The sequence below is a fragment of the Oryzias latipes genome, chromosome 24 (genome assembly GCF_002234675.1).
Source record: "Oryzias latipes chromosome 24, ASM223467v1".
Taxonomy (NCBI): domain Eukaryota; kingdom Metazoa; phylum Chordata; class Actinopteri; order Beloniformes; family Adrianichthyidae; genus Oryzias; species Oryzias latipes.
This window is the reverse complement of record NC_019882.2, coordinates 249528-274911: the sequence shown is the minus strand read 5'-3', so window position 1 is coordinate 274911 and position 25384 is coordinate 249528. Positions and strand designations below refer to the sequence as shown.

At 48.7% G+C, this 25384-nt stretch overlaps 3 protein-coding genes across 5 annotated transcripts; 1 reads left to right on the top strand and 2 right to left on the bottom strand.

Moving 5' to 3' along the window:
- Window positions 1–318: 318 nt before the first annotated feature.
- Window positions 319–6345, bottom strand: ccdc25 (coiled-coil domain containing 25). Its single transcript, XM_023952980.1, has 9 exons — window positions 6162–6345; window positions 6035–6082; window positions 5296–5335; window positions 5170–5221; window positions 5013–5088; window positions 4844–4947; window positions 4574–4776; window positions 924–969; window positions 319–854 (listed from the first exon to the last, which is right to left on the bottom strand). The coding sequence occupies exons 1-9, from the start codon at window positions 6184–6186 to the stop codon at window positions 825–827; spliced, it is 624 nt and encodes a 207-aa protein (XP_023808748.1). The 5' UTR covers window positions 6187–6345; the 3' UTR covers window positions 319–824.
- A 1032-nt stretch (window positions 6346–7377) lies between these two features.
- esco2 (establishment of sister chromatid cohesion N-acetyltransferase 2) lies at window positions 7378–20764 on the top strand. Of its 2 annotated transcripts, none has more exons than XM_023952697.1 (15): window positions 7378–7554; window positions 7950–8003; window positions 8143–8246; window positions 8330–8525; window positions 8595–8814; window positions 8949–9025; window positions 9096–9138; window positions 9302–9344; window positions 9442–9484; window positions 14843–14987; window positions 19401–19532; window positions 19908–19997; window positions 20062–20205; window positions 20274–20455; window positions 20527–20764. In XM_023952697.1, the coding sequence occupies exons 2-15, from the start codon at window positions 7963–7965 to the stop codon at window positions 20657–20659; spliced, it is 1593 nt and encodes a 530-aa protein (XP_023808465.1). In that variant the 5' UTR covers window positions 7378–7554; window positions 7950–7962; the 3' UTR covers window positions 20660–20764.
- Window positions 20728–24179, bottom strand: pbk (PDZ binding kinase). 2 transcript variants are annotated; one of them, XM_004084877.4, is made up of 6 exons: window positions 23854–24179; window positions 22016–22155; window positions 21766–21935; window positions 21574–21703; window positions 21056–21238; window positions 20728–20985 (listed from the first exon to the last, which is right to left on the bottom strand). In XM_004084877.4, exons 1-6 carry the CDS (start codon window positions 23991–23993, stop codon window positions 20795–20797), a joined length of 954 nt encoding a protein of 317 aa, XP_004084925.1. In that variant the 5' UTR covers window positions 23994–24179; the 3' UTR covers window positions 20728–20794. The 2 variants fall into 2 exon arrangements, with proteins under 2 accessions (XP_004084925.1, XP_011491507.1); XM_011493205.3 differs by having other exon boundaries at window positions 21068–21238.
- Window positions 24180–25384: the final 1205 nt, after the last annotated feature.

The following is a 25384-nucleotide window of genomic DNA, read 5'->3' as shown; positions in this document are numbered from 1 at the left end:
GCTCATTGGTGGTGTCAGACTAACTTTTATTTTACACTTTATCTAAATAAAATCAATACTATGCAGTCTCATCCAGGTTAAAAGACATCCTCTCCAACTCCACCGATTCATCAACACCTTAAAGTGTCAGATTTCTAACAATGGCTGTAAGCTACTCACACGTGTTCTCTCCTGGTGACTTTTTTGTGTTTTGTTTGTAAAACATCATTAAAGTCTGAATGATTACGGCTTGAGCCCCTAGTGGCTTAAAGACCAAATTAGAGTTAGGCTAATTAATATGTTTATTCTTGTAACAGAGTTCAATAGATCAGGAAACGCTTTAAATGTACACTTTATAAAAGGACTTTATTTTGAAGGCTCAAAAGGGAAATTGTGTTTTTTTTCCACCGTGGTATTTCTCACAAGAATGTCAGAATCAGGGGCTTCTTGTCAAAGTCGGGGTAAATGCAGAGGGCATCCCACCCAAAGCAAAGCATCGGAAGAACCACAAACAGAACTTTTATACCAGAGGTTCTGGCCCAGATGTACAAAGACCACCACAGATTTCCCAAACCAGGATGCCGATGGCATTTCCGCCAAAATAAGATCCCTTTTCAGTGACAGCAGATGAAGAGATGGAGTTCCGTTTCTGCTGAGGCGTCAGTCATTTCACGCCAGAGACGCCACATCCCAGGAGTTCACGCTTTAATGGGCTCAGACGGAAACAAAACCATCATCCGGAATCAGAACCCATCCAGACCTCGGCTCTGAGGACGTCTGCGGGTCTTTGTGTCATTCTGGCGCAGAGCGGCCGGCCGCTGTCTGCCGGAGCGCGGTCACATGCTTCACATGAAGTCGTCAGAATCGTAGCCGTCCTGAAAGAGAACAGAGAAGGTTCCAGAAAATGGCCGATTCTCCTCCCACCTCTGCAGCTTCAGTCTCACCTCGTTGGTTTTCATGTTTTCAGACGTCATGAGGGCCGAATAACTCCTGCAGAGAAAACACAAGTCACAGACGGAACCGTGACAGGAGGACCTGTGGAAGACCTGAGGAGGACCTGAGGAGGACCTGCAGAGGACCTGAGGAGGACCTAAGGAGGACCTGAGGAGGACCTGAGGAAGACCTGAGGAGGACCTGAGGAGGACCTGCAGAGGACCTAAGGAGGACCTGAGGAGGACCTGAAAAGGACCTGCAGAGGACCTGAGGAGGACCTGAGGAGGACCTGAGGAGGACCTGCAGAGGACCTAAGGAGGATCTAAGGAGGACCTGAGGAGGACATGAGGAGGACCTGAGGAGGACCTGAGGAGGACCTGAGGAAGACCTGAGGAGGACCTGAGGAGGACCTGAGGAGGACCTGAGGAAGACCTGAGGAGGACCTGAGGAGGACCTGAGGAGGACCTGAGGAGGACCTAAGGAGGACCTGAGGAGGACCTGAGGAGGACCTGAGGAAGACCTGAGGAGGACCTGAGGAAGACCTGAGGAGGACCTGAGGAGGACCTGCGGAGGACCTGCAGAGGACCTAAGGAGGACCTGAGGAGGACCTGAGGAAGACCTGAGGAGGACCTGAGGAGGACCTGCAGAGGACCTAAGGAGGACCTGAGGAGGACCTGAAAAGGACCTGCAGAGGACCTGAGGAGGACCTGAGGAGGACCTGAGGAGGACCTAAGGAGGATCTAAGGAGGACCTGAGGAGGACATGAGGAGGACCTGAGGAGGACCTGAGGAGGACCTGAGGAAGACCTGAGGAGGACCTGAGGAGGACCTGCAGAGGACCTGCAGAGGACCTGAGGAGGACCTGAGGAGGACCTGAGGAGGACCTGAGGAGGACCTGAGGAGGACCTGAGGAAGACCTGAGGAAGACCTGAGGAGGACCTGAGGAGGACCTGCAGAGGACCTAAGGAGGACCTGAGGAGGACCTGAAAAGGACCTGCAGAGGACCTGAGGAGGACCTGAGGAGGACCTGAGGAAGACCTGAGGAGGACCTGAGGAGGACCTGAGGAGGACCTGAGGGGGACCTGAGGAGGACCTGAGGAGGACCTGCAGAGGACCTGAGTAGGACCTAAGGAGGACCTGAGGAGGACCTGAGGAGGATCTAAGGAAGACCTGAGGAGGACCTGAGGAGGACCTGCAGAGGACCTAAGGAGGACCTGAGGAGGACCTGAAAAGGACCTGCAGAGGACCTGAGGAGGACCTGAGGAGGACCTGAGGAAGACCTGAGGAGGACCTGAGGAGGACCTGAGGAGGACCTGAGGGGGACCTGAGGAGGACCTGAGGAGGACCTGAGGAGGACCTGCAGAGGACCTAAGGAGGACCTGAGGAGGACCTGAAAAGGACCTGCAGAGGACCTGAGGAGGACCTGAGGAGGACCTGCGGAGGACCTGAGGAGGACCTAAGGAGGATCTAAGGAGGACCTGAGGAGGACATGAGGAGGACCTGAGGAGGACCTGAGGAGGACCTAAGGAGGACCTAAGGAGGACCTGAGGAGGACCTGAGGAGGACCTGAGGAGGACCTGAGGAGGACCTGAGGAGGACCTGAGGAGGACCTGAGGAGGACCTGCAGAGGACCTGAGGAGGACCTGAGGAGGACCTGAGGAGGACCTGAGGAGGACCTGAGGAGGACCTAAGGAGGACCTGAGGAGGACCTGAGGAGGACCTGAGGAGGACCTGAGGAGGACCTAAGGAGGATCTGAGGAGGACCTGAGGAGGACCTGAGGAGGACCTAATGAGGACCTGAGGAGGACCTGCAGAGGACCTGAGGAGGACCTGAGGAGGACCTGAGGAGGACCTGAGGAGGACCTGCAGAGGACCTAAGGAGGACCTGAGGAGGACCTGAGGAGGACCTGAGGAGGACCTGAGGAGGACCTGCGGAGGACCTGCAGAGGACCTGAGGAGGACCTGAGGAGGACCTTTGGAGGACCTGAGGAGGACCTGAGGAGGACCTGAGGAGGACCTGAGGAGGACCTGAGGAGGACCTGAGGAGGACCTGCGGAGGACCTGCAGAGGACCTGAGGAGGACCTGAGGAGGACCTGAGGAGGACCTGAGGGGGACCTGAGGAGGACCTGAGGAGGACCTGCAGAGGACCTGAGTAGGACCTAAGGAGGACCTGAGGAGGACCTGAGGAGGATCTAAGGAAGACCTGAGGAGGACCTGAGGAGGACCTGAGGAGGACCTGAGGAGGATCTAAGGAAGACCTGAGGAGGACCTGAGGAGGACCTGAGGAGGACCTGAGGAGGACCTGAGGAGGACCTGAGGAGGACCTGCAGAGGACCTGTGTAGGACCTAAGGAGGACCTGAGGAGGACCTGAGGATGACCTGAGGAGGACCTGCAGAGGACCTGAGGATGACCTGAGGAGGACCTGAGGAGGACCTGAGGAGGACCTGAGTAGGACCTAAGGAGGACCTGCGGAGGACCTGCAGAGGACCTGAGGATGACCTGCAGAGGACCTGTGTAGGACCTAAGGAGGACCTGAGGAGGACCTGAGGATGACCTGAGGAGGACCTGAGGAGGACCTGCAGAGGACCTGTGTAGGACCTAAGGAGGACCTGAGGAGGACCTGAGGATGACCTGAGGAGGACCTGAGGAGGACCTGCAGAGGACCTGAGGAGGACCTGAGGAGGACCTGAGGAGGACCTGAGTAGGACCTAAGGAGGACCTGCGGAGGACCTGCAGAGGACCTGAGGATGACCTGAGGAGGACCTGAGGAGGACCTGAGTAGGACCTAAGGAGGACCTGAGGAGGACCTGAGGAGGACCTGAGGAGGACCTGAGGAGGACCTGCGGAGGACCTGAGGAGGACCTGAGGAGGACCTGCGGAGGACCTGAGGAGGACCTGAGGAGGACCTGAGTAGGACCTGAGGATGACCTGAGGAGGACCTGAGGAGGACCTGCGGAGGACCTGAGGAGGACCTGAGGAGGACCTGAGGAGGACCTGAGGAGGACCTGAGGAGGACCTGAGGAGGACCTGCGGAGGACCTGAGGAGGACCTGAGGAGGACCTGAGGAGGACCTAAGGAGGACCTGAGGAGGACCTGAGGAGGACCTGAGGAGGATCTAAGGAGGACCTGAGGAGGACCTGAGGAGGACCTAAGGAGGACCTGAGGAGGACCTGAGGAGGACCTAAGGAGGACCTGAGGAGGACCTGAGGAGGACCTGAGGAGGACCTGAGGAGGACCTGAGGAGGACCTGCGGAGGACCTGCAGAGGACCTGAGGAGGACCTGAGGAGGACCTGAGGAGGACCTGAGGAGGACCTGCGGAGGACCTGCAGAGGACCTGAGGAGGACCTGAGGAGGACCTGAGGAGGACCTGCAGAGGACCTGAGGAGGACCTGAGGAGGACCTGCGGAGGACCTGCAGAGGACCTGAGGAGGACCTGAGGAGGACCTGAGGAGGACCTGAGGAGGACCTGCAGAGGACCTGAGGAGGACCTGCGGAGGACCTGCAGAGGACCTGCGGAGGACCTGCAGAGGACCTGAGGAGGACCTGAGGAGGACCTGCAGAGGACCTGCGGAGGACCTGCAGAGGACCTGAGGAGGACCTGAGGAGGACCTGAGGAGGACCTGAGGAGGACCTGCGGAGGACCTGAGGAGCAGCTGTACCTGAGCTCCTCCAGCTCTTTCTTCTTCTTCTGCTCCTCCTTCTCCCTCCTCTTCTGCTCCTGCAGCTGAGCCTTCTTCTCATTTCTCTCCTCTCGATCTCTGGATTCTTTCTCTGCTGCCAGATCTGGGAAGCGCTCCACTTTGGTTTTCTCCAGACGGTTTACGATCTCGTTGATCTTCTTCTCCACAGCCACGACGCGGACCTGCAGGACAGCAGGTCGGGGAGTGAAGGAGGCCTCGGCAGGACCGGCGTCCGCTCAGGCGGCTCACCTCCTTTTGACGGTGGAACCCGATCTGCCCCACATCCATGTCCCCCGTTTTCTTCAGGTTGGCCCACGGCGTGTAGACCACGTTGATGTTGTTCATCTTACAACCTGAGCACACAGCAGCTGACGGCCTCAGAACGTCCAACCTGAACCGGCAGAACCTCTAGACTCACCCTGGATGCTGTTGTTCTTCACCAGCTGAGCGCAGTCCACCAACACCTCTGGAGGAACGTCGTCTATCGTCCCGCCCTTCAGAACAGAGCCGGGAACATCAGGAACCGTCTGTGGAACCTTCAGGAGGAACCTTCAGGTTCGTCTGAGCGGACTCACCTTTGGCATTCTCAGGTAAACGTGAGCGGAGGAGAGTTTGTCCACGTGAAACCTGCAGGTGAAGGAGAACGTCTTCAGAGAACAAAGCTCAGATGTTCAGCAGGAACCCTGCAGGAACCGCATTACCAGATGTCCTCGGGCCAGCCGTACTTGATCAGGTCTTCATCTGGAGAAGAACATGTTTACAGTCAGAACCAGAACAAGGACAGCCCCCCCCACATCTGAACATGCCCCCAACCACAGGCCGCCATCAGCCCCCCCAGCATGTCGCCGTCTCATGACCTTCTTCTGTCTCAGCTCGTCGTCTTTGTCTGCATTTTAGTGCATCAGATTGTTGTTTTTGTGGCCGTTTGCTCCGTTCAACAACAACGCTGACTTGAACATTTCCTGGTTCTGAAGGAGAACGGCTGGAGGAACTGCAGAGGAAGGAAGCTAGACGGAGAGGAACATCTGTGAGGATCATCCAGAGGAACCTTCTGGAGAAGCAGATCTTTGTAGATCTAAGACTGGCATTCAGAGAGAGAAGAACGTTGGAGTTCTTCAGGGCATGGATGAGAGTGGGAGACGGTGGAGGGACGTTCTGCAGGTGGAACAGGAACCTCCATGGACCAGGATGGAGAACAGGTGTAGCAGCCAGAGATGAAGGTCTGAGGTCCTCTGAGGGACCAGGATGGATGATTGAATCCATCAGAGGAACAGATCATGGATGTTCTGGAGATCCATGCAGGGAAGGAGACGTTTGAGAGGAGGAGCAGGGAGGAGATGAGGGAGGAGGAGGATGCTCTGTGGCGCCCCCTATAGGAAGCAGCTGGAAGGCAAAGAGGAAGGTTAACAGCTTCTGCTGTCATCAAAATAAGAGTCTTACTTTCATGTTTGTCCTTCCCCATGTAGATCGTGAAGGGGGGGTCCACCACTTGAGAAAAAAAGCAACAATCCGATTGTTAATGACACAAAGACACCCCCCCACTCACACACCCAAATGCTGCACTCACCGGCACTTGTGAAGTAAAACACCATTTCATCCCCCCTCCCAGGTGGAACCAACCCCCCCGCTTTAAGAACGATCTGTTTCTGAAGAAAACGAAGCTCTGCGGCCACAAACAGCCGCACGCGCTCAATACCTCGCGGACATACGTAACAACGGAGTGACGGGAAGTCCACACGTTTCTACAAAATAAAAGACCTCAAGGCCTTTCACCGTGACGTAACCGGATGTCCTAACAAAACAATTCCGGTTTTCATTCATGAATAGTTGTTACTCCTGTCAGAATCTGCTACCATTTCTATAAAAAAAATCTGTGAGTGAGCATTTATACAAAACAAACGAGCACAAAAACCAACAGGAATAAATGACAAATGTCTGATGGCATGAAAAAACAACAAAAACATTCCTTTGATCTACGTAAACATTTATTTATTGCATTGAAACAGTTGTCATTAATGAACTTCATTCAGGAGCAGCAAAACAGACGTGTCATCACTAATGGTCCAGCGGTGTCATAGCAGTGACGATGTTGATCCAGACGGGACTGAAGAGGATGAAGGTTCACTATACAGCCCTGAGGATGAAGGTGAACAGCTTAGAACTGTGTGCAGACCTTCATTTCATCAACACAACAAACCACGCCAACAAAAACTACATCTAAAACCTTTGAATGCTTAAAACTGACAGAAACAACAAAAACCTTAGCTTATTTAATAAACCTCGTTCTATGACTGCGTCATTACAATATCATGCATTACATTTAAGCACAGATTCTTCTGCAAGATGCTTTTATTAAAAATCCTCCTGTGTTTTTCCAGAGTTAGACCTGAATGCTGTGCGGCGTGTCGGTCAGTGGTTCGTGCTGTCAGCTTCAACGTTGGTGGGTTTGTTTTTACTTTGCACACATTTCTGAAGGTCTTTGGCAGATTTCTAGTGACCCTTGTTCGTAGATGACCCCATGGCTCCACAATCATGCTAAAATATGGATGGATAGGAACTCTGGCACGATAAACAACACTGTTGAACCAAGTGATATGAAACAGACTGAATCCAAACGAACCTGAACTTTTATTTGGGTTGAAAACATGAATGAAGGTCACGTCTTCATTCACGTAATGGTTCAAATACTTTTCTAAGAAAGTCTACAGAAACAGCGAAGGCAGGACCGTTCCATTGGTGTTGAGAAAAACTGTCAGCTTTTATTCTTGTAAGCCACGAACGAGGCCCTGCCTTTCCGCTTCCGGTTGTAACGCTCTCAAGGCGCGCTCTTCAAAACGTCTAGAAGAAGAAGGCGCGCGGAGTTTTGACTGTTTTCACTGAAATATTCCTGCGTGAGATAATTTCTGTCACGTCTCCGTGTTTTTGGCGCTAAGTGACCCCGCGCGGATCCCGCAGCGACGGTTTGTGTCCGCGCGCCGGCGCGGTTCCCGCTTCTTTGATCATTTGTAGCTTGTTAGCTTGCTGTCAGTGTTATTTTTTTTTAATTTAAACTTTACTATTCAACACAAATATCGTTCCCGCTGTGGGTGACGTCATAACTCCTAATTATTTTTTCCAGTTTTGAGTATAAACAACAGTTTTGACAGAACTAGTACATGACGAGAACCTTATTGGAACTTCCGGAACCAGATGATGTCATCACACTGCTTACGGCTTTATGTGGATAACTTCATTTTAGAGTTTTGTAGCTGAACTGCGCTCTGAATGCCCGGGGTGTTTGTTTCGTTTGGTTCTGACCCGGCAGCGGTTCTTCAGAACCTCTGCACCTGAAAACCGTCTCATCTTTTGTCCTCAGGTGAACTCTGAAGATGATCCGGAGGAGGAAGCTGCCGTCTCTGGACTCTGACAGGTACGGAGGTTCCTGGAAGCTGCTGGTACTGGTACCGGTGGGACTGTCAGAACCACAAACCACCTTACATCAATAAGTAATCAGTCGTTCAACCCTTCCTCATGGTCGGCCCCCATCTCCACCCGCCCCACTCCAACAGTCATCCAACCAAAGGGGGGGGAGGCGAGCCGTCGTCCCCTAGAAGACCCCGATCTCCGAGGAAGTTCCAGGCGTCTCCACGGAAGCTCCTGCGTGGAGATGCAGGTCAGACGTCTGTGAGGGGGGGTGGGTGTTTAATCCTTAGTGGAAATGTGGACCTGACCCCCCCCCCCCCTGTCTGTCTGAAGGACCTCATGGGACGCCTCCACCAAAACCGGCTGTGGTCACCAGCTCCTTCTATGGCAGGAACAAGCCCAGCTACCTCACCCCCCTGGAAAGGAGGGTTCTGAAGGAGTACCTGCCCCATCCTGCCCCCGCCCCCGCTGTGGTCAAACAGAAGATCAGAAACATCTCGTCAAAGAAGAACCCGTCCAGACCCAGCAGGTTGGCTGTGGACCTGCTCTTCTTGACCTGTGGGGGGGGGCCGTCGGTCACACCTGTGTTTTCTTACAGTCGCATTCGTGCTGATGACCACAAACCAGAAGGCGGGGCTAAAACCAGGCTGTCGGAGGGCAACCCCGCCCTCACCTTCAAAGCTTCCCTGAAACCTAAGCCCCACCTCTTTGTGGGGGCCGCCTTCTTCGCTACCGGAAGAAAGGCTGCATCCATGTACAAAAGGTGGACTCCCAAGTCTTCATTTAGACCCGCCTCCTGCAGGAAACCCCCCCAGCAGGTAAGAGGCCCCCCCAGTGATCACTGGCCCTGTGGAGCATTACTTCAGATGAAGGCGTCCGGACGGTACTGCTGGTTTCCAACAGGAAACCATTGATTAAGGAAGCATCTTTGATCAATTCTGACTTTTGACAGCAGAGCGAGAAGAGGAAAACGAGCAGCGGCGCTCAGGTGGACCTGAGGAAGGAGGAGGAAGCTGCTCAGGACAGAAGGTTCTTCATGGTTTCAGATCAGCAGGTTTTGCTGTGACTGACTGTAAACTTGATGATCTTTATCTTTCAGCTGCTCAGACGATCAGGAGCAACAAACTCACCTGGAGCTGCAGGTACACACTTCACCTGTGCGTCTGTGCATGCATGTATGTGCTTTAGTGCCTGCATGTATGTGTGTGTGCGTCAGTGCATGCATGTATGTGCGTGTGTGCGTGCGTCGGGCGTGCATTTGTGTGCATGTGTTTCAAACTACACTTCACTTGTGTGTTTTTACAGACAGAATCTTTGAGCGTCTCCGTGGACTCCGCCCCTCCCAAAGGTGTGTGTTTGTGTTGTCGTCACAGACACCAACAGATGCGTTCAGATGTGTGCGCTCTCGCGCTCTGTTTCTTGACGGGTTCTGTTTGGTCTTTCAGAGTCTGCCGCCGTTTACCCGATCTTTGGTTCTGCTTCAAAAAGGTGGGTGTGGCTTGAGAGGAGGAGCAGGAGGTGTCATGGCGAGCTGGATGATGTAGATGTTTGTGTTCAGGTTTTTTTTTTTTTTTTAAGCAACTTTATTGCACATTATGTCATTTTACAAAGATGTACTTTTAGGTATGCAATAAAAACACAACTGTAAATATCAAATACACAACTGTAACAAACAGAAGAACAAGAATAGAGAGAAATAAGCCAGGGGGTTAAACTCTACGAGAAAATACTGAATCTATCACATACAGACAATGTTCTGATTGCTTTTTGCTTCTCTGAATTTAGAATACTGTTGATATACTGATTTAATTCAGAAAGGAATACAGTGAAACAAGGTTTTCTACCAGAAAATTTACATTTATGAACATGGAATTTAGCCAAAATTAGTAAAAGATTTAAAAGAAAAGCAGAGTCCTTTTGCATATTGTTTGATATTAGACCCAACAAAACATCTTTCCAAGATAAGACAAAACAAGAATGAATTTTATCATTAATAAAATCACATATCTTCTGCCAAAATACCTTCACTTTGGGACAATGCCAAAAAAGATGGATAACTGTTTCAGGGGAATTACAACCAAAACTACAGAGTGTGTCAATGTTTAATTTAAATCTGTTTTGAATAAACATTTTAGCTGGGTAAATTCTATGGATAAGCTTAAAAGAAACTTCTTTAACCTTATTAGTGATTAAAAATTTATTGGGTGTTTGCCAAACCTCCTTCCATGCAATGTCTTCAACAAACATGTTCCAATAAAACATGCTACGAGGAAATGAAACAACGTTCGTTTGAAATAATGTTCGTATTGCTTTGTTGTTTTTCCTGGGATAACCGGTCAGACATATTTTCCCCACAGGAGTATTTATGGGAGAGAGTAGAAAAGGCTCCTCAACATTAACTCTGTGTTGGAATTTAAACAGCATGCAGACACCAGAAGGAATAGCTCCAAACACTCTAGCATATTCTAAAGGTGGAACAGGGAAGTTAAATTTAGATAGGAATTCCTCATAAGTTAAAAGTAAGCCCTGGTTGTTAAATAATTGATACACAAAAATAATCTTATTTCGAAACCAATGTTCTATGAAGAGTGATTTACGTTTATATAAAATGTCCCTGTTATTCCAGATAGAATATTTGTGAGGTGAAAAGTTGTGTTTGTATACAAGGGACCATGAAATGAAGGCTTGGCGGTAAAATGCAGATAATTTTAGTGGGATTTTACATACATCATAATTACACATGAGAAAGAAATCAACACCACCAACTTTAGATAAAATATGAAGAGGTATAGTGTTCCAAATGGAGCTGGGATTTCTAAAAAGTTGTTTCAGCCAATTAATTTTAAATGTGTTATTCAAGGTAGAAAAATCGAGAAAATTGAGGCCACCTTTGTCATAGGAGTTCATGAGAACATTTTTTTTTAAGTAATGGGTTCTGTTTTTCCAGATGAAATTAAAAAGCTTTTTCTCAATTTCTTTGATAATTTTATCATCAACATGTAAAGCCAAAGCTGCGTATGTTAAGCGGGAAATACCTTCTGCTTTGCTGAGTAAAATCCTTCCTCTCAAAGATAAATCTCTGGAGAGCCACTGATTCAATTTCCTTTGAGTTTTTTCTATTATTGGGTTAAAATTTAGGGAGCTTCTTGCATGTTGGTCTTTTGTTATTAAAATACCTAAATATTTAACTTCAGATTTAACTGGAAGATTATACAAAGTACTAGCAGCACCTTCTTTAATTGCCATTAATTCACATTTATTCACATTCAGACAAAGACCGGCCGCCTTTGAAAATGTCCCAATAACGTCAAAAGCAACAGGAATTTGCTTTTCATTTTTTAGAAAAAGTCTAGTGTCATCTGCAAGTTGAGTAATAATTAGTTCTTTGTCAATGAGATTGATGCCTTCAACTGCACTGGATTTAATGTGATCTGTTAACAGTTGAGAAGCTAAAAGGAAAAGATACGGAGAAACAGGACAATCTTCCCTAATTCCTCTCTCTAGATTAAATCTGGGAGAGGTGCCACCTGCTAATTTAATAGAGCTGTTACAGTTTTTGTATAATGTAACAATAGCTGAATAAAAGTATTCTCCAAAACCAAATTTTTGAAGACAATGAAAAATGAATTTATGTTCTACGGTATCAAATGCTTTGTAAAAATCCAAAAATAAAATAAAACCGTTACCATTTATAATGTCTGGATGATCAAGAATGTCCAAAACTAGCCTGATATTATTCATTATATGTCTTCCTGACATAAAGCCAGACTGGGTCTCATCAATTACTGAGTCCAGTGTCAATTTTAGTCTCTTAGCCAAGATTGTTGCGAAGATCTTATAATCATTGTTTAGTAGCGATATTGGACGCCAGTTATCTAAGAACAATGGGTCTTTTCCAGATTTCGGAATTAATGTCATCAAGCCTTGAGTCAATGTCGTAGGAAGAAGTTCTTTATCTATACTTTCTAAAAACATTTGATGTAAAAAGGGAGACAGATCCTCAGCAAAACATTTATAAAACTCTGAAGTCAGCCCATCTGTCCCTGGTGATTTATTGGATTTAAGTTGTTCTATGGCCTTTGGACTTCCTCAAGTGTTATCATGCTTTCACATTGCTCCTTTTCACTTTCAGTGATGGTTTTGACTGTTAACGAATCTATGAAGGCATCTGTTGAAACTTGACAAAGTTTAGAGCTATAAAGTTTCTGGTAAAAATCACAACAATAGTTAGAAATGACTTTATGGTCTCCTGAAATAGTTCCATCTATATTAATTTTGTGAATGCTACTACCTTTAGAATGGTGTCTCTCCAGATTAAAAAAGTAATGTGAATTTTGTTCACCATTTTCAAGCCATCTTGATCGAGATGTCACAAAAGCTCCCTTGGCTTTTTGAAGATATAAATGATCCAGTTCAGTTTGAAGGTTAGAGAGTTGGAGTTTATCTTCATCTGATAGTGTGTCAGCTGTATTTTGACACAAGTGAGTTATTTTTGAAATGACATTTGCTTCATGTGCTCTTCTACTTTTAGCTTTATCACTACTTACTTTTCTGAGATATTTACTTATTTCAAATTTAAAAAGCTCCCAGTGTAAACCATATTTCTTTTCTATATTAATTAGCTTTAGACCAAAAATGTGCTATTTCTCTTTTGATTTGTTTTTTAACAGAGTCATCCAGTAAAATAGAGCTATTAAGTTTCCAATAAGCTGAATGAGTGGCATAAGACTTAGAGGTGGTAAACTTTATCTTAATAACTATGGCTTTGTGGTCTGTAAGAGGGGTGGGGCTAATGTTTACATCAATCTGATCTATGGCAACACTTTTTGAGATCAACCAAAAGTCAATTCTGGACTGACTTGTACCCGTTTTGTTCCTTCATGTGAAGCATTTGACATCAGGGTTTTTCCTTCTCCATATATCATGGAGGTCAAATTTCTCCATAAAATTCTTTAGCTTGGTGTTGCTTCCATCCGGCGCACGAAGAGGCCACCTATCTGCATTATTATCTGGGACATTATTGAAGTCACCCCCCAACAATATGATAGCATTTGGAAATTTTTCTAACCATTTCAACAATATGTTTTCTATAGAGAAAAGAAGTTGTTCATTTTCTTTGACAGTGTTGTATCCATAAATATTGGCTGAAATAACAATATTATCATCACATTGTAGTATTTGGCAAATATAATGACCTGATGGATCACTTTCAGTAAGTAAAATATCCCCACTAAACCTATTTTTTAGAGTTGTTACCCCGGCCGATCGCTCTGTACCGTGTGAAAACCATAAAGAATGACCCCACTGACACTTCCAGAATTTGGCATCATCAGATATTGAATGAGACTCCTGTAAAAAACAGAGATCTGAATGAAACTTCTTAGCAAATAGAAATAAAGCTTTGCGTTTAACATTGTTGCGTAGCCCCCTGGCATTAAAAGAAACAAAAGATAGAGTAAACAGATTAACTAGAACAATAAACAACACACAGAAAAAAGATTTTGTTTTATAAAAACTATAAAGTTATTTAACAAACAGTGCAATATCGAGAACAGCACCAAAATAAAATCTTAACAGCTTTAGTACGGAAAAGAGAACTTTTTTTTTTTTTTTTCCTTCTCTTTTTAACCTCTACTTTCCTTCCCTTTCCCCCTCCCTTTGCACCCCCCCCCCCCAAAAAAAACCCCAACTCAGATATAGAATTGAAAAGGGATTCGAGAGGGGGGAAAGTTCCTGAGAATGCAGAGGAGAACACACTGGACTCCTCACATGGTTGGGAAAACAAAGAAAAAAAAAGAAAGAAAAAAAATCCAAAAAAAAGTCTCGTATTTATTTATTTTTCCTTTTTCTTCCTTTTCTATTTTCATGGGTGAACTTCTGACCCATTAATAAATCCACGGCCTCCCACGAAGTAAGCCGCCTTTCCCTCCTCGCGTGCTTTCTTGATTTTCGGCCACAGCTTCTGCCGATTCTCCCTGTCCTCCTTTGTTAGGTCCTCGTTGAAGCGCAGGCCTTTGGCTTGGAGAAACCCGTTCTTCTTGGCCGCTCTCCAAACCTCCTCCTTCAGACGCCGGGAGATGAATCTGATCAGAACCCCTCGAGGCCTCGGGTCCTCCTGGCGTTTTCTTCCCATCCGATGAGCGACATCAACAGCATCGGGAAACTTTTCTTTTTCTGAGGGCAAAACATGCTGGCAAATGTTTATCACCTCCTCGCGCACGTTTTCCTTCTCAGCCTCAGGAAGACCGTAGAGCCTCAGATTCCATCGACGACCATAAGCTTCCATTTCTGCAACCCGGGCCAAGCATCTCGATGTAAATTCCTCATTTTTTTCCACACGTTTTTCCATGACCTCAACTTTGTCATTTATGAGTTTAATTTCGGAACGGACAGTTTCAACCATTTTTTCAAGAGCATCGCTTCTTGAGTTGATTAGTTCGGCGAGCATATTGACTGCTTCATCTGACTTCAAGGACCAGGGCATAGTAGGCTTTTTAGCAAGAGGAGGCTTACTTGGGGTCACTGGGAGTGAAGGAAATTCCTCCTCCGAAGTCACGGGAATGTCCATGCTGCTGCCGAAGTAGTCGTGCTCGTCGGCTAACAACAAGCTAGCGGAGCTGTGTTTGTCTTTTGAAGATTCGCTTCTTTTAGGAGGTTTGGGCATTTTGAATGGTGGGAATTTGTAAAAAGTATCCAAAAAGTACAATCCACAACGTTCACCGATCGTTTTCAAGAAAAAGCAAAATGTTGCTGCTTCAAAAATGCTCAATAAAAAAGTTAGGTGCTCGGAGCTCGATAAAAACAAACCGGTCACGCCGCCATCTTGCCGGCCCCCCTTGTGTTCAGGTTAAGGAGCGCGCCTCTGCAGCCGTCCGTGTCCTGCAGCGCCTCCAGTGGCCTCCTACGCTCACGACACCTTCCTCCAGGAGCGCTGAAGGAGCGGAGCGTCCGCAGGAAGAGGGAGGCGGGGCACGCTGACCAGCTGATCATTGTGAGTAATTGACGAATCGTCAATTTTTGAACTTTTTGTCCTTTGTTTGTGTAATTCTGTGGTTGTGGTGGGTGTGTGTAGTTGTGGAGGGTGTGTGTGTGGTTGTGGTGGGTGTGTGTGTGGTTGTGGTGTGTGTGTATTTGTGGAGGGTGTGTGTGTGGTTGTGGTGTGTGTGTGTGTGTAGTCGTGGTGTGTGTGTGGTTGTGGTGTGTGTGTATTTGTGGAGGGTGTGTGTGTGGGTGTGTGTGTAGTTGTGGTGTGTGTGTGTGTAGTCGTGGTGGGTGTGTGTATTTGTGAAGGGTGTGTGTATTTGTGGAGGGTGTGTGTGTAGTTGTGGTGGGTGTGTGTGTAGTTGTGGTGGGTGTGTGTGTAGTTGTGGTGAGTGTGTGGTGGGTGTGTGTGTGGTGGGTGTGTGTATTTGTGGAGGGTGTGTGTATTTGTGGAGGGTGTGTGTATTTGTGGAGGGTGTGTGTGTAGTTGTGGTGGGTGTGTGTGTAGTTGTGGTGGGTGTGTGTGTAGTTGTGGTGGGTGTGTGTGTAGTTGTGGTGGGTGTGTGTGTGTGGAGGGTGTGTGTAGTTGTGGTGGGTGTGTGTGTAGTTGTGGTGGGTGTGTAGTTGTGGTGGGTGTGTGTATTTGTGGAGGGTGTGTGTGTAGTTGTGGTGGGTGTGTGTGTAGTTGTGGTGGGTGTGTAGTTGTGGTGGGTGTGTGTGTGTGTGTGTGGAGGGTGTGTGTGTAGTTGTGGTGGGTGTGTGTGTAGTTGTGGTGGGTGTGTGTGTGTATTTGTGGAGGGTGTGTGTGTAGTTGTGGTGGGTGTGTAGTTGTGGTGGGTGTGTGTATTTGTGGAGGGTGTGTGTGTAGTTGTGGTGGGTGTGTGTGTAGTTGTGGTGGGTGTGTAGTTGTGGTGGGTGTGTGTGTGTGTGTGTGGAGGGTGTGTGTGTAGTTGTGGTGGGTGTGTGTGTAGTTGTGGTGGGTGTGTGTGTGTATTTGTGGAGGGTGTGTGTGTAGTTGTGGTGTGTGTGTAGTTGTGGTGGGTGTGTGTATTTGTGGAGGGTGTGTGTGTAGTTGTGGTGGGTGTGTGTGTAGTTGTGGTGGGTGTGTGTGTGTATTTGTGGAGGGTGTGTGTAGTTGTGGTGGGTGTGTGTGTAGTTGTGGTGGGTGTGTAGTTGTGGTGGGTGTGTGTGTAGTCGTGGTGGGTGTGTGTATTTGTGAAGGGTGTGTGTATTTGTGGAGGGTGTGTGTGTAGTTGTGGTGGGTGTGTGTGTAGTTGTGGTGGGTGTGTGTGTAGTTGTGGTGTGTGTGTGGTGGGTGTGTGTGTGGTGGGTGTGTGTATTTGTGGAGGGTGTGTGTAGTTGTGGTGGGTGTGTGTGTAGTTGTGGTGGGTGTGTGTGTAGTTGTGGTGGGTGTGTGTGTAGTTGTGGTGGGTGTGTGTGTAGTTGTGGTGGGTGTGTGTGTGTGTGTGGAGGGTGTGTGTAGTTGTGGTGGGTGTGTGTGTAGTTGTGGTGGGTGTGTAGTTGTGGTGGGTGTGTGTATTTGTGGAGGGTGTGTGTGTAGTTGTGGTGGGTGTGTGTGTAGTTGTGGTGGGTGTGTAGTTGTGGTGGGTGTGTGTGTGTGTGTAGTTGTGGTGGGTGTGTGTGTAGTTGTGGTGGGTGTGTGTGTGTATTTGTGGAGGGTGTGTGTGTAGTTGTGGTGGGTGTGTAGTTGTGGTGGGTGTGTGTATTTGTGGAGGGTGTGTGTGTAGTTGTGGTGGGTGTGTGTGTAGTTGTGGTGGGTGTGTAGTTGTGGTGGGTGTGTGTGTGTGGAGGGTGTGTGTGTAGTTGTGGTGGGTGTGTGTGTAGTTGTGGTGGGTGTGTGTGTGTATTTGTGGAGGGTGTGTGTGTAGTTGTGGTGTGTGTGTAGTTGTGGTGGGTGTGTGTATTTGTGGAGGGTGTGTGTGTAGTTGTGGTGGGTGTGTGTGTAGTTGTGGTGGGTGTGTGTGTAGTTGTGGTGGGTGTGTGTGTGTATTTGTGGAGGGTGTGTGTAGTTGTGGTGGGTGTGTGTGTAGTTGTGGTGGGTGTGTAGTTGTGGTGGGTGTGTGTGTAGTTGTGGTGGGTGTGTGTGTAGTTGTGGTGGGTGTGTGTGTAGTTGTGGTGGGTGTGTAGTTGTGGTGGGTGGGTGTGTAGTTGTGGTGGGTGTGTGTGTAGTTGTGGTGGGTGTGTGTATTTGTGGAGGGTGTGTGTGTAGTTGTGGTGGGTGTGTGTGTAGTTGTGGTGGGTGTGTGTGTAGTTGTGGTGGGTGTGTAGTTGTGGTGGGTGGGTGTGTAGTTGTGGTGGGTGTGTGTGTAGTTGTGGTGGGTGTGTGTGTAGTTGTGGTGGGTGTGTGTGTGTGTAGTTGTGGTGGGTGTGTGTGTAGTTGTGGTGGGTGTGTGTGTAGTTGTGGTGTGTGTGTGTGTGTGTGTGTGGTGGGTGTGTGTGTGTGTGTGTGTGGAGGGTGTGTGTGTAGTTGTGGTGGGTGTGTGTGTGGTTGTGATGGGTGTGTGTGTGGTTGTGCTGGGTGTGTGTGTAGTTGTGGTGGGTGTGTGTGTGTGTGTGTGGAGGGTGTGTGTGTAGTTGTGGTGGGTGTGTGTATTTGTGGAGGGTGTGTGTGTAGTTGTGGTGGGTGTGTGTGTAGTTGTGGTGGGTGTGTGTGTAGTTGTGGTGTGTGTGTGGTGGGTGTGTGTGTGGTGGGTGTGTGTATTTGTGGAGGGTGTGTGTATTTGTGGAGGGTGTGTGTGTAGTTGTGGTGGGTGTGTGTGTAGTTGTGGTGGGTGTGTGTGTGGTTGTGATGGGTGTGTGTGGTTGTGGTGTGTGTGTAGTTGTGGTGGGTGTGTGTGGTTGTGATGGGTGTGTGTGGTTGTGGTGTGTGTGTAGTTGTGGTGGGTGTGTGTGTGTGGCTGACCTGAAAGCAAAGGTCTGTTGATGTCTGTGGTCATGTGGTCATGTGGTCATGTAGGGACGGGTATCGCTAAGGTTTAACGGTACTCTTATTGATACTTTTTGAGGAAGAAAAATCAATCAATGAATAATAACAAATTAAGAAGTGTTTTATTTCTTCATTATGCAACATTATTTTTTTAACAAAACACTTTACTTCATACATTCATGAATGGATCAGAGCAGAGGTCAAAGCTGAACCTCTGTAGAGACATTTGGATGAAAACACAGGGAGCCAAAACACTAGATGTGTTAGAAAAAATGTTTTTGCTGATATATCGCGATAGTTCATTTGGCCATAATTGTATTGATTCAAGATGCTGTCAGGATATTTATTGATTTAATTGTTTTTATTCTTAATGAGCGATGTTTCCTTTGATCTTTTGTTGATTTGCCACAACCCTGAATAGACTTTTCTGTCTGTCAGATGATGGAAACAGATTCACTTTGATGCAGACTCCATCTATTGATTTATTTAAATCCAGTAAACCTAATAAATTATATTAATTTTATGGATGACAACTATGTTTTATTAGGAAGCAGCTGTTAGTTTGTCTGGAGTCATAAGCGGTGAGTCTAAGCCCCGCCCCCACCCTATACCTGTTCTGTTCATTGTTGCGTGTTCCACACAGACAGCTCAACATACGGTCATGACAGGATGGTGGATAGCTGCAGACACGCCCCCTCCACGTTCACGCTGCTCTCTCGCTCTACCTGACGGTGTTAAAGGCTCCACGACCATCTGAGAACATGATGGTTATCTCACTGAAACACAGAGAGCCGCATTTGGACCGTTCAGCTCTTTCCACCATCGTATATCTTTGGTGGCGTTCCTGTGTGGACGCCGCGGACTGTCTGAACAACAGCCCCGCCCCCTGTGCACACAAATACCAGACAGACCTCTCCTCGTCAACAAGAATAGCGAAATTAATATCATCATTAATTAACGGAAGATTGACTGACTTGGTGAGTTAAATATGGCTCAAGGGTTAGTGGTTCAATTCCTAGCAACCATCCACCATCCAAGGTGTCCAGTAAACCTTTAGCTGCTTTGGTGGTTTCAGTGGGAAAAAGACCATCAGGTGTAACGTCTTCTCCGTTTCTAAAGTCCACTTTAGCTTCGTCACCTGCAGAGGGAGCCGTGCAGGTTAACCTGTGGTTGCAGAACAGAGGAATTGACCTTCAGACTGATTCTGGTGGGCTTTGGGGTAGAGCTGAGATGGTGTGGGATTTTTGATCACCGCGGTGATGAACCAGCAGGGGGGTTGGTGTCGCAGTTTCCCCCAGAAGCCCTTGAAGTCTGAACACAGGACTAGCAGAAAAAGTAAATGATCAGCAACGATGAAGGTTTCATGTTGTAGTTCCAATCACCATAGGCAGAACTTTAAAAACCGTGCGGTGATGAGGTTATCGTCACGCCTCTACTTTGGGGAGCTGCAGGGCTGAACAGACTGTTTGTTTGCAGGACGCTGGTCAGAAAGGCTTTGGAGCGACGACCTGCAGCTCCTGTGGGATGGTCTACAGCGCAGACAACCCTGAAGACGTCTTCCAGCATTCCCACTTCCACCTGAAGCTCCTCAGCTCCATCAAGTTTGTGGTAAGAACCAATCAGCTGGTTCTGTTTAGTACGCCAAAGTGTCTCAGCAGACGCCGTCACGGTTACAGTAGTGTATATTATGGGATGTAGGAGTGTTAGATGGAGTTCATTTAAGAACCAGAGGAGAAAAAAAGGAGCGTTAGAGGAGGAAGGTAGACCTGCTGGAACGGTAGTTAGAAGCTCAGGAGCAGGGTTCAGCTTGTTCTGTCATGGTGGGGAGGGGTTCTCCTTCAGGGGGGGGGTTATTCCGTTGCTTGGTGCAGTAATGGAAGTCATGAAGGTCCTGTACCCCCTGCACCCCCACCCGGTGGGTTGTGCCATGTCACGCTGTCTGCTCTCAGAGGTGGGGGGGTCATATCAGTGTTCTGGTTGCAGGGCTGGAAGAAGGAGCGGGTGGTGGCCGACTTCTGGGATGGAAAAATTATCCTGATTCTGCCCGAAGACCCCAAACACGCCCATAAGAAGGTAAAACCGGACCGGCTGGTCCTCAGTCCTCGTGGACCCGGCTGACAGGTGTGTCCGTACGCAGGCGGAGGACGTACGGCGCGTGGCGGACGACGAACTGGGTTTCCAGCAGGTGGCGCTGAGTCGGCCGTCCCGGTCCAAAACCTACCTGTTCATCAACACGGACAGGATGGTGGTGGGCTGTGTGGTGGCTGAACCCATTCGCCAGGTGGGGGTGTCGATGAGGCCAGTTTTTGTTTCCAAACCTCTCATAACCCAGCGTGCCCCCCCCCACAGGCCTACAGGGTGGTGCAGCAGGCGGCTGCAGCTGAGGCTTTGAGGGACGACATCCTGGAGCGCCACCGGGCCTGGTGCTGCTCCACCGTTCCAGAACCGGCTTTGTGCGGCATCAGTCGCATCTGGGTCTTTGGGCCGGCCCGGCGACAGGGCATCGCCACCCGCATGCTGGACACAGTCAGGTGGGGGCCCACGCCGCCTTTTTATCCGACACGGCGACTCCCTGAATCCTGACGCTCCTCCTCTCTCACAGGAGCTCCTTCGTTTTTGGAAGTCACCTGACCACAGAGGAGCTGGCGTTCTCTGACCCCACCCCTGATGGGAAGCTGTTCGCCACTCAGTACTGCCGCACCCCCACATTCCTGGTGTACAACTTTGTTGCCTGAATGTTTGTGTTGAAGTTGCAGAGTTTTAATCCCGTTTCTGTTGGTTCTGAGAAACGTGGAGACCCGTGTTGTTGTACAGAACTTTAATAAACCTTTCTGATTCTACCATCGCTGTCCATCACTGACTGAGCATGCTCAGTGCCGGCCGTCCAAAGCCTGGACGATCTGGGATGCAGACGGTCTCTTCCTGGAGTCTTCTTCTGTGCAGACGTAGAAGAGCTCCACCACCCTCTGGTAGCAGCTTCCCAGAGACTCCGCCTCCAACGGCGGCCGCGTCCCCAGACACTCGTAGTAGGCGTCTTCGTCGAAGCTCCTCTCCGTGGAGTCTGAGGAACAAACTGAAGTGTCGGTGACCCACAAACTAAGACGGCTACATGGCTGCGTAAAACCGCACACCTTCATCCTCACCATCCTCTTCCTCCTCCAGCATCTCCAGGTGAGGCATGGACAGAGTTATCATCTCCCACAGCGTCAGGCCGTAGGCAAAGATGTCCGCCCGGTCCGTGATCACGCCCCCCTCCAGAGCCTCCTTGGGCTTCCAGGGCTCGGTACCGATGTATTCTGCTTCTGGGTCAGAGACTGAAGACAGGAAGTTGTTACTGGACAGCAGCGGTTTTCAAAATAAAGGCTTTCTCTTGTGGTTACATGATTGGAGGGGGTGGAGTCAATGTCAGCCTGACCGCATGAGGCTGCAGGTCACTTCAATAGTTTTAGATGGAAATGTTTTTACTGTTTCAACAAAGGTGCTCCGTCATTTCGTATGAAGCTCCGCCCATTCACTCCAGAAACGTGGAGGCCATAAAACAAGTATTTGTTCACAGTGGTGAGTTTACATAACCTGCTTCCACACGGACTAGCTAGCTGCCGAAGATCAACTTGAGTCCTACTGAACATGCTCAGACTGGACAGCTCACCTGTCATGTTCTCGTCTAATTGCAGAGACACGCCCACATCGCAGATCTTCACGCTCTCAAAGTCTCCTTTAATGACCACGTTGCAGGACTTCATGTCGCCGTGCAGCAGCTTCTTCTCGTTGTGGAGGTACTGAAACAGGGAAATCGTGAAGTTCTGCAGGAGCACGCAGAAAAAAGGAGGCGGGGTCTCACCTGCAGGCCGCGCGCCACATGCAGGGCCACCTTCTCGATGTTGGCGGCGGGGAAGGCCTTGAGACCCTGCTCCCTCCTCTGCTCGATGAGGTCGTTGAGTGACCGCTCCCCGCCGTACTCCATCACCAAACACTCGGAGCCGTCTTTGGCGGTGGCCACGGCGCGAAAACCTGCAGAGGGAACAGACCGTGCAGGAGCATCCTGTCGTCAGACCCCCCCCCCCACGTTTGACCGTCTATCGCCTCCTTACCGATGATGTTGGGATGGTCGATTCCTCGCAGGAGGCGGGCCTCTTCCTTCAGACGGTTCTGGTAAACGGCAGCCTGTTTGGATTCACATTTGCTGTTGATCTTCTTCACTGCCCACGGAGACGCGTTCATCTGCTCCTCTCTGGGGGAGGACGGGACGTTCAGAGTCTTTACTGATCCACAGCCACACCCATAACCCCTAGAATTCCCTAAAAGCCATCCATCCATCAGAAAAACATCAGAAGCTGTGACCTTTTCCTGTGCCTGAGTGAAAGCGTGGGTTTGAGAGCCGGACAAGCCGTTCTTGGCTGGACCGAAAGCCTCTGCCCCACCCATCATGACGCATCAAGCTCTTGATCAACCAACAGATTATCATCAACGCCACACTGAAGGGAAACCGCTGTCAAGACTTCAGGAGGTTCTAGAGCATCCGTCTGTCCCCGACAAACATCTGACAGCAGACGCTTCCAGACGTTCTGAAGCACAAAGAAGTGATGAGAAAAGTGGACGCAGTGGTTGAAGAAGCAGACATCAGTGAAACCAAAAGACATCCAGCAGAACCATCAGTTCAGATCTGACAGTGAGACTAAAGTTCACCCGTCTGGAAAAGTCTGTCCTGAAGGACTGTCAGCCAAAAAAAACAACGTGGAGGCAAGTCAAGTCTGAAGGAAAACTGGAACTGCGGTGCCGTCAGAGGATGATCAGGACCGACGAGGCCAACGGTGAAATAACTGCAGAAGAAGACGGTTTGTCTTCTGGGTCCACAGGAGAAGACTGTTTCTTCTTCTGGGTCCACAGAAGAAGACGGTTTCTTCTTCTGGGTCCACAGAAGAAGACGGTTTGTCTTCAGGGTCCACAGAAGAAGACGGTTTGTCTTCTGGGTCCACAGGAGAAGACGGTTTCTACTTCTGGGTCCACAGGAGAAGACTGTTTCTTCTTCTGGGTCCACAGAAGAAGACGGTTTGTCTTCTGGATCCACAGGAGAAGACGGTTTGTCTTCTGGGTCCACAGGAGAAGACGGTTTGTCTTCTGGGTCCACAGGAGAAGACGGTTTCTTCTTCTGGGTCCACAGAAGAAGACGGTTTGTCTTCAGGGTCCACAGAAGAAGACGGTTTGTCTTCTGGGTCCACAGGAGAAGACGGTTTCTACTTCTGGGTCCACAGGAGAAGACGGTTTCTTCTTCTGGGTCCACAGAAGAAGACGGTTTGTCTTCTGGATCCACAGGAAAATACGGTTTGTCTTCTGGGTCTGGGATCACATGACGGCAGAAGGATGAGACAAAGCCTGTGTCCAGAGAAGCAGGATGTTTGGACCCGCAGAGTTCCTGTCAGGTCCTACATGAACTGATGAGGACTAATTTGGATTTGAATTCTGTTTCTCTTTTGTTCACACATTTTTATAGAGATTCTGTAGCATAATTCAAAATACAAGCCAAAACCTCAAGAAGAATTGATTTTTCATTTTTTTTATTTTTTAGTTAAAAAATGCAGCTTCATTTAGAAAATTTGTGGTTTTGGTTTTTATTTTTAATTATGCTACAGAATCGCTTCCATACTTTTTGTTGATTGATGAAAATAATGAATCCTTGTTTTCTCCCTGATCCACTAAACTCCACTTAAAAGATTTACTGACTGATTATTTGACTTAAACATAACTTTTAGATGTTTCCTTCAGATATTTTAACATGTAATGTTACATTCTATTTACATGTAATGACGTTCATCCTCTGAAGCAGGTCTAAGGAAGAACATGTTTCTATCTTCCTGACCCACTATGTCCCGGTCCCGGCTACCGTTGGACGAAGGCGGGGTACACCCCGGACAGGTACCGGAACACACACCTGTTCATCAGGTAGACGCTGACTCCGGTACCGCAGCCCAACTTCTTCATGAAGGGCGATGCCGGGATGGTGACGGGGGTTCCCCCCGAACTCCTGGTCCGGACGGTTTTTGGAGTTTTAAATCCGCCATTGGACGCCATTCTGTCGGTAAACGTTCTACCAGACCGGACTCTCAGCCTCTACCGGAAACCGGGGTCGGTTTTCTGGTAAAGAGGATGTCAGTGAAACGTTTCTACTAAAGAAAATCTCCGTTTTCAAATGTTCTTACTGGTTCCGCGGAGTAAACAAACCACCCGCCAAAACTTTCTTTTCCGGTTTGGTCCGGGCTCTTCTTCCGGTTGAGTCTTGTTGCCGATGCGTATTACCGCCACCTAGTGGTGGGGGTCGTATTGTCATTTAATCTATGAATCCCCTTAATCTATGGCAGGGGTCGGGAACCTTTTTTGTCGAGAGAGAGCCATAAACGCCACATATTTTTAAATGTAATTTTGAAAGAGCAATACAATAATGTAGTGTCCTTTTCCCACACTGAGGCACGGAGACTTAACCTCTTTTAAGGTTCTTTATTCTGGTTACTGCAGACCGCAGCAAACGCCGAACAATTAATTCAGCAACTCCTGAATCTCTCCCGCCGACACGAGAGCGCTTCTCCCAACTTTATATTCCCCTGCTCCCGCTCCAGTCCTCCCATTTCCCTTATTCGGCCCATAGCTGAACCCCATTGGTCCAAACTACCTGACAACAGGCTGAGCGACAGAACTGAGAGCCAATCAGATCTCTGCTTGATGCGTTTAATGAACTCCAGAACGTTTAACGCGGCCCAACAGCCAAGTTAAACTCAGTCCGCGACAATATGTTTAAAACTAAATATACAAGTGAATGTGTGCATTTGATTTAATTTCAACATTTTTAAAGTACAATAAGTCTGTGGATTCTTTTTAATAACATCGTTATGCTGTTGCTAATAAACGATGAGTATTTCTCTTGGTAGTTTTGCTGATGGTCTAGTCTGGTTGATACGTGGTGAGTTTCTGCTTCATGCAGGCGTTGAGACTTTAAACGTGATCGTAGGTCTGAATGTTCTGTAGATGTGAGACAGACTGATCACATGCAGACGGGGAGACAAACACACACTCACACACTGCAGTGAGTGACGGGCAGCGGGTTTTACGTTTTTACAATCCCAGCGCGATTCACCTGCTGCCCTCACAACCCCCCCACCCTCTGCTTTCTTCCTCACACATCCCGTCCCCGCAACTGCGCGCTCTTTCTCAGAGACGGGAGCGCGCAGTTTTGGGCACGGCAATTCACAGGTTTCCGGGTGCACCCGGAAACCTGTGAATTGAATTGAAATAATAGATAATAGTAACTGATAGCGCTGGCGCTGAATTTTTCTCTCCAAGCACCGCTACTACTGCGCGCCTCTGGCATCGCATCGCGCCCGAGAAGGACTGGTCTAATGAAAAAAAAAAAAACTATAATTAAAGATTTGTCTGCGAGCCACATGTGACCATCAAAAGAGTCATATATG

What these genes read in the sequence shown, in the direction of transcription:
- esco2 (XM_023952697.1), top strand. Translation starts at nt 7,963, where the DNA reads ATGATCCGGAGGAGGAAGCTGCCGTCTCTGGACTCTGACAG. An exon ending in TTTGGTTCTGCTTCAAAAAG is followed by an intron (nt 9,485 to 14,842) that starts GTGGGTGTGGCT and finishes CCTTGTGTTCAG; the next exon opens with GTTAAGGAGCGCGCCTCTGC. An exon ending in TCAGCTCCATCAAGTTTGTG is followed by an intron (nt 19,533 to 19,907) that starts GTAAGAACCAAT and finishes TTCTGGTTGCAG; the next exon opens with GGCTGGAAGAAGGAGCGGGT.
- pbk (XM_004084877.4), bottom strand. Translation starts at nt 23,993, where the DNA reads ATGGCGTCCAATGGCGGATTTAAAACTCCAAAAACCGTCCGGACCAGG. An exon ending in ATGTGGCGCGCGGCCTGCAG is followed by an intron (nt 21,704 to 21,765) that starts GTGAGACCCCGC and finishes TCCCTGTTTCAG; the next exon opens with TACCTCCACAACGAGAAGAA. An exon ending in AGAGGATGGTGAGGATGAAG is followed by an intron (nt 20,986 to 21,055) that starts GTGTGCGGTTTT and finishes TTTGTTCCTCAG; the next exon opens with ACTCCACGGAGAGGAGCTTC.
- ccdc25 (XM_023952980.1), bottom strand. Translation starts at nt 6,186, where the DNA reads ATGGTGTTTTACTTCACAAGTGCCG. An exon ending in GTTTTACTTCACAAGTGCCG is followed by an intron (nt 6,083 to 6,161) that starts GTGAGTGCAGCA and finishes TTTTTTCTCAAG; the next exon opens with TGGTGGACCCCCCCTTCACG. An exon ending in GGGGAAGGACAAACATGAAA is followed by an intron (nt 5,336 to 6,034) that starts GTAAGACTCTTA and finishes GTTCTTCTCCAG; the next exon opens with ATGAAGACCTGATCAAGTAC.